Here is a 7252-nt window from a genome sequence, read left to right as displayed (position 1 = left end):
TGCTATTACCCAAAAAAAGAATAATCTGATACCAACAACTTTGGCTTTTCAGCAGCTTTTTGTCCTGCTGATACATTTAAGTCTTAGTCTTTCCTTACTGTTTTTTTCCCCACAGTACCTGGTGGAGTTTTTTTTTAAAGAAGTATGCAGTCTGTGTTAAATTTTGATATGCAGGGTGAGGTAATACTATCGAGCCCACATCTCTGATGTCAAAATTTTCTCAAAGTAAAATCCATTGACCTGGAAGCTATGACAGATACATTGAAAGTAACACTGCTTTCAGGATACTTGTCGAGAAACGTTTTCTTTCAGGCTGAAAATAGCATAGGCCTACCTGATGAGAGGCCATTTCTGTTTAGATATTCTGATCATACCTGATCTGATGAGATGTGCTGAAATAAATAAAATCTGAGATTTGTGCATCTGTGGCAAAGAGCAATGGGCAAAACACGCAATAAGGATGTAGCCCAAAGATGCCATTACAGTCAGTGACCTTGGGGTATCTGAAAAGTCTCAGTCAGTTTCAGTCTTCCTCTCAGAATGATTGCTATGCTGCTGCCACGTCACTGAGTGATGTGAGTGATGGAGGACTTACTTAACTCCATCCAGCAAGGACGGGTGGAAGGAAACACCTTGTCATACAACACCTGAATGTAAACAGTGGACCAATGCTGTGCTTTATCGCCCCCTGTTGATGATTTGGATCATTAACTAGTGGCTCCAAGATTGAGGGATCTTTACCATGATGTTAGAAGTCCCAAACTGTGTCTACATGTAACAGCACAGAGTAACCAGCAGAAATCATACTGAATGTGGGTGTAGATCAAAAGTGGGCATGCATCTAAGACTCATAGGTATGAAAAAATGAAGCTAATTTCACCTGTTTGTGAACTACAGGAGGACACAGTAAATTTCTCCCAGGCTTGTAGTACACTATATGGGAGAGGTGACAGAGAGTTAAAAGCCAGGCAAAAAAAGAGAAAAGATGCCGGCACAGAAACAAAGGAAACAAAAGAACAGAGTAAAGTGACTGGAAATACTTCCTAACACACCCTGGTACAGCAGCCAAATAAACAAATCTACTCCAATTTGCTTTAAGGAAAAGGCACTGTATATACATGTGGACAATAAATTAGAGCAGAAAATCCAGGAGAAAAATAAACAGCTATGATATTTAATCTGCGATGACTGAACAATTTTAATCTACTGAGATCATCATCATTTGTTAGGTAGAGCCCCCAATTCCTGTGGGCTATCATGTTGTATGTTGATACATAGATAGGCTCCTTCAGCTGAACACTGAGTATGTGGTTCTGATCTCCCACCCTGCGTCGTCACATGACAAAATTAATCAGTTTACCTTACACCCCAAGACAACTAAGTCACTTTACAGGCAGAGGAAGCTGGCGTTTAGGTGGTAAACAAGACCAGCAAACATAAAATGCTCATTGTCAGCCACAGCCTGTATATGTCAAAAAAAGGAAGAAGGAGACGAGTTGCACAGAAGGTAGCTCCACATATTTGATTTGACATATTTTTAAGGTGGATTTCCTAACTGACACAGCCCCCGATGGATTTGTGTCTACTTCTAGAATCGATCCTTTGCTTGTTAGGTGAATGTGTGAACCACTGCACAACATATAAAATTATTACTGACTGTTCTTGGGTGATGCTGAACATGTAGTGCTGATAAATTGGACTGCTGTCACAGATAGACATTCAAGGTTATTTCACAGTGTTGATTGTGCTAGCGGTCTTGATCATGCCTTGTGTCTGTTTGCCCAATAAATTAAGATGCTGAGCTTGTCCTCTTTCCTTAATTAGCATCTATATAAAGAAGATTACTTGTCATGTAGGGCTTAGTTCCAGCAACGATAGAAGAAGATTTATCAAAAATGGTAAAATTTACGCCAGGAAGAGTCTTTTTTTTTAACCAAAAAAACCCCCACAACAACCCCCCCCCCCCCCCCCCCCTCCCCAAAAAATAAATAAATAAATAAATAAATAAATTAACATGTAATATATAGTAAATTAACCGATCTACTTTTGTTATTTTAAGGGAAATAACAGGCGGTCACAGACAGAAAATTATATACAGTAAAAATATAAAAGTACATAAAAATTGTGGATTTCAAATAACTTTATTATCCCGCAACGTATCACACAATAATAGAAGTGCGGAAAATAAACGTAGCGATATAGTGAGGAATGTGTACCTTAACTCGGGTCTTCTTTTATTCTTCTCCAACTTTTTATTGAGGGATTGTTTCGTTGGAGACGATGCACCTTTCTGCCAGTCCGTTTGAAGAGAATGCAGAATGACCAGTAGATGGCAGCAGGCCTCTTGTTAAACATTCTGTGCTTCAATCTCAGCCACCTACACAGTCTGCATCACTTGATCCGGTAAAGGGGAGTGCACATTTTGTTTTTTGGAAATAGCAAACGTGATTTTCTGATTGGCTGAAAGTTTTAGGCTAGTTTTTTTTCTTTACTGAACTTCCCCTTATAAAAGGTATCGTCATATTAAACCTTTCTTTTGAAGTACGCAACAGATCTCATTTGATGGAATTATTCAATTGGACGTGGACCGGATTATCTTGTGTGGTGGAACTGATTTAACGCTTTATCACTTACATTTCTGTTTTGTCATTTTACTCAGCTTTAGTTTTAGGGATTCTTACGGTTTCTGAACTCGGGACAAGTGGTCTTTACTCGCAGTTTTCATCATGGCAAACTCTTGTCTCCAACTGGGCGGGTTTCTCCTCAGCTTCCTCGGGTGGCTAGGTATAGTGATCGCCACATCCACCACTGACTGGGTGAATATTTGTAAATACGGTTTAAACACCTGTAAGAAGATGGATGAGCTGGAGGCCAGGGGACCATGGGCGCATTGTGTCATCTCTACAGGGCTCTACCACTGCGTATCCCTTACACAGATCCTGGATCTGCCAGGTAGACACTGCTCCGTCTACGTTGTCTGAACAGCACAGTGTTTGTTTATACACGCTGAGTTATTCTCTTCACTTGAGCTCATGCGGTTTGTTACACCATATTTTTGACACTAATTATTTTATTTCCCGTTATCTAACTACAAGTTCTTTATAATTTCATTCTTTTTCATCTATTGATTCATGAGTTGATTGTCAAAAAAACTGCATTGTTTTTTATGCCGTGTACATTCCTCGCATAACTTTCCTTTTCTGCGTCTATAGCCTACATCCAGACTACTCGTGCCCTGATGATCACAGGTTCAATCCTCGGTTTCCCAGCAGTGGTTATGCTCCTCATGTCCATGCCCTGCATCAACCTTGGGAGTGAACCCCAGAGCTCCAAGAACAAGCGTGCCATCCTGGGAGGAGTGCTTATACTCATAGTTGGTAAGAGATTAGTTAATATACACGTCAACATCTCTTTGAACCTTCCTGATTCTGACCACTTTTATACGTGCACCAGATGCTTACAAGCTGTGGCGAGCACAGGATGTTGAATTTGACTGTTTTCCTCCCTGGGGTACACATGCACTCCTATATGTTCCTGTTCCATTGAACCCACCCCCAAGGTTCCATCACATTCCTCTCCTCCACCTACTCGTCCACACCCTGTCTTTGTCCTGAACAACATGAACTCTGCGCTTATAAATATTTCACTGGTGCTTTAGCATTTCCAGCGCCTGTGTCCCTGAAATGAAATTTCAACCCTAGTGACCAAATCATTTCATACTGCCCATTTTTCTCATGACAGATTTTCTTTCACCATGAAGCTCAGATTTAATGAAGCTAGTAAAAAGTTTTCTTTAGCTATCAGGAACATATATGGGTATGCATGTTTTTAAATACTTATTGGATAGCATAATTAAAATTCAGTGGGCATGTTGCCTTATTGTAACTATATGTTACTATATGTACTCTGTTGTCTGTAAAACTATAATCCACATTTTATCTTTATATCTGTGCTTACTTCTTTACATAAGTAGCCGTATCATTTATATATCTTTGATCGTGTTCACTTAGAATTTGTTCTTGTATGTAATGATACTGGATATAGGATGGATTTAAGTGCACTATTTAAATGTAATTTTTTACATTTAGACATTGTTTGTTTTACACAGGCTTTTTGGGATGAGTTTAAATTCAAGATTCGGTTCTCATAAAATCGAATCATATGTTTTTTTACATTAATTTCCTGTTTCTAACTGAACATTTTGTCTGTCTCTTTCTCCTCAGCAATCTGCGGTTTGGTGTCCACTATTTGGTTTCCCATTGGGGCCCATCGTGAGTATGGCCTCATGTCATTTGGCTTCTCCCTCTATTCTGGGTGGGTGGGCACTATTTTCAGCCTGCTCGGTGGATCCATCGTCACCTGCTCATCCGATTCCTCCTCGTCTCGCTCCTACCAGGAGAACAACCATTTTTATTACTCCAAACAGGGAGGCAGCAACCCACCAGCTGCGCCCTCCACCAATCATGCCAAAAGCGCCCACGTCTAAGATTGGAGATTAAGCCCATGTGGATTGTTGATAGCAGTGGTTTGTACATAGAGACCTATCCACGAGTGTTAATATATCCCCGTTTATTGCAGTAATCTTTACATGTCCCAGAAGAGAAGGCAACCCATTCTCACACCCATTCATGAAATGGAAATTTCACATTTTTGAATGCGCGCATATGCATACACAAAAATCCAAACATAAAAGACTGTTTTGGTGGAGTCGTTTTCCCACCAGTGGACTGTTTTTGTGTCTTCCAGCCTCCTCATCTTGGGTGCGGTGCAAACATTCCCAAATGTTGCATAATTGTAGAATCTCTGAGCAACGGATGCTCAGTCACCTGAGGTCATAGTCAGATGAGGCCTTGTGTCACTCAGACATTGTATTCTATTCTGTATTCTATTTTTTCTCTATTGTGTACCTAAAGATGAAATCCTTTGAGTGCCTTTGTTAATGAATGTGTTTTTTAAACTGAATAATATCATGACCTATTGCTTTGATTTTTGCAGGGTATGACAGTATTGTTCTTGGAATTAAAAGCATGTTCAATGTTTATGCACATTGATTTTCTTTGACAGTGTTATACAACTCTCTAGCCTCTTGAGTGATAGACTTGATTAAAATGATGTACCACTGCTTTCTGTTCTAGTCCCCACTGAATGATGGTAGAACTATGAGGTCATAAATTTTACAGGAGAGCTTTACCAGTGTTACAGGCTTCATTAAAGTCTCACTTTTTGCACTGAAAAACCTTACTGTAGAATACAACTTTGAACTATGTCATCTGATAGCAGTATTTCTTAGTCCCTTCTTTTGCTACAGTTTAATGTTTGAATAATGACTTTCTGGCAAAATGTAACTTCAGGTGTTGTAAATTTTCCCACAAAATATCAGTTAAATTTTCTCATATATTAGCTCTTGAAAAATGTCTACAGCTAAAAGTATGTTTAACTTGTGTGTGCAAAAAAGCAGCATTGTGTCGATTAATTTCTCGTGAAAGAATATAACACAGATGGAGCCTGATACTTTCAAGCAACTCTGTACATAAGCAGTGTCGGCAATGACTATTTATTGTTTTTACTTATGTGTTGTTTTATTTTCAGCAATAAAGGCAAAGTAGTGAAATGAATAATGCTGGAAGGGTATTTTTTATCTTCTTTTTTTTCTATTTATGGGTGGAAAGAAACTGGAGAAAGCATGTGGTGTGGATGTGTGAGATATACTGCAATGTAACATGCTGTGTTGATTTTTGTTGCACATTAGTTACAAAGACAAACTATAATTGGCGTGTTTGTGCATGAGTCTGTATTTTTTACAAATCTGAACTGAAGACAATGAGAAAACATTACGCGCTGTGATAAAATGTGACTCAGTGACCTTGAGTTAAATCAGTAAATGAAAGCCTGTTTCAACCACACAAATAATATGCAACTAAGAAAGATAATTGTTTCCTTCGTGTGCACTTCTGTGCCCATATCGAGGTCACTTAGTCATACCACAGATATGACATGACACTTTGAAAACAAAATGTGCTATCTCTTTGTCCTGAGCTTTTCTCCTACCACACACGCAACCATCTATAGTGTGCGTACAGATTTCCACTGTGTTACTGTATTTCTGCATATCATTGTCGCTTTGCATGTGAATTTCCTGGCACGCCTGTGAGTGCAGGTGTGTGATCATGTCGGTGTGTGTATTCCCTGAAATGTGATGCTGTTCTAGGCATAAAGCCATCCAGTCAACAGGAGGCCAGTGGGAGGATAGCAAGCATACAAGCTGTCCTGTATTGCTGAAAAAGACTTGTAGTGTTATGATATCCTATACATAAATATTGCTGCTGTCCATCAGGGACAGAACTGACTAAGAAGTTTGAAGGTAATATGGCTCCCATTTACCATGTTGTAAATGGCCTGTATTTGTATAGCGCTTTTCTAGTCCCTAAGGACCCCAAAGCGCTTTACACAACCTGTCATCCACCCATTCACACACACATTCACACACTGGTGATGGCAAGCTACAATGTAGCCACAGCCACCCTGGGGCGCACTGACAGAGGCGAGGCTGCCGAACACTGGCGCCACCGGGCCCTCTGACCCGTATCATTGTATCATTTTCAGTAGCTAAAAGTACTTACCAGTTCCTAATGATGCTTACAACGTAGGTACATCATGGGAGTCACAGTTGGCAGTTTATAGCAAAGAATAAACTAATTGTGGGATTTTTTTAATCTCTCCTGGGACATTCTCATACACCAATCTTTATTTTCTGACTAAGTATTTAATTTTCTCTTCTTGTGTTTGCGCCATCATTCAACCTAGCTTTTCTATTTCCATTTCAGTCCCGAATCCAGTTCAAATCCACTATGTAAACATCCATTAATTTTTCTTCAGCTGTGAAGAAAATCATAGTAATGTTTGATTTCCCTTGACCACAACGCAGTGGTCTACACTGCTGATGTGGGTGTTTCATTGTTATTTCTGCCTGTTATGTAATGGATTTCTCACAGTTTCTTCATCACTGATGCAGAATGTCCCTCACTGTATTTTCATACTGTAAAAGACTATAAATAATACCAGATTTTAAGTACATTTAATCCTTATATGCTGTTCAAGTACCAGATTTCAACTTTTAGGTTAAAATGTCATTCTTTTAACCTAAAAGTTGAAATTATGTTTTATTGGACAATGGTGATAAAGTTTAAGGGGAACCTTGACATTGTCATGACGACTGTCTGTGTTTGCCCAGGTTCCTGCAGAGACAGGTACA

At 39.3% G+C, this 7252-nt stretch overlaps 1 protein-coding gene across 1 annotated transcript; it reads left to right on the top strand.

The window, feature by feature from the left end:
- The first annotated feature begins 2525 nt into the window (after positions 1-2525).
- On the top strand, positions 2526-5618 carry cldn11a (claudin 11a). The gene is made up of 3 exons (XM_004540183.6): positions 2526-2952; positions 3213-3377; positions 4224-5618. Exons 1-3 carry the CDS (start codon positions 2727-2729, stop codon positions 4484-4486), a joined length of 654 nt encoding a protein of 217 aa, XP_004540240.1. The 5' UTR covers positions 2526-2726; the 3' UTR covers positions 4487-5618.
- Positions 5619-7252: the final 1634 nt, after the last annotated feature.

The sequence above is a fragment of the Maylandia zebra genome, linkage group LG19 (genome assembly GCF_041146795.1).
Source record: "Maylandia zebra isolate NMK-2024a linkage group LG19, Mzebra_GT3a, whole genome shotgun sequence".
Taxonomy (NCBI): domain Eukaryota; kingdom Metazoa; phylum Chordata; class Actinopteri; order Cichliformes; family Cichlidae; genus Maylandia; species Maylandia zebra.
This window is presented reverse-complemented; position numbering and strand designations above follow the sequence as displayed.

Excerpts from the sequence above, each read along its gene's own strand:
- cldn11a (XM_004540183.6), top strand. The coding sequence starts at position 2,727 with ATGGCAAACTCTTGTCTCCAACTGGGCGGGTTTCTCCTCAGCTTCCTC. Across the intron at positions 2,953-3,212 it reads ACAGATCCTGGATCTGCCAG|CCTACATCCAGACTACTCGT; the intron begins GTAGACACTGCT and ends CTGCGTCTATAG. Across the intron at positions 3,378-4,223 it reads AGTGCTTATACTCATAGTTG|CAATCTGCGGTTTGGTGTCC; the intron begins GTAAGAGATTAG and ends CTTTCTCCTCAG.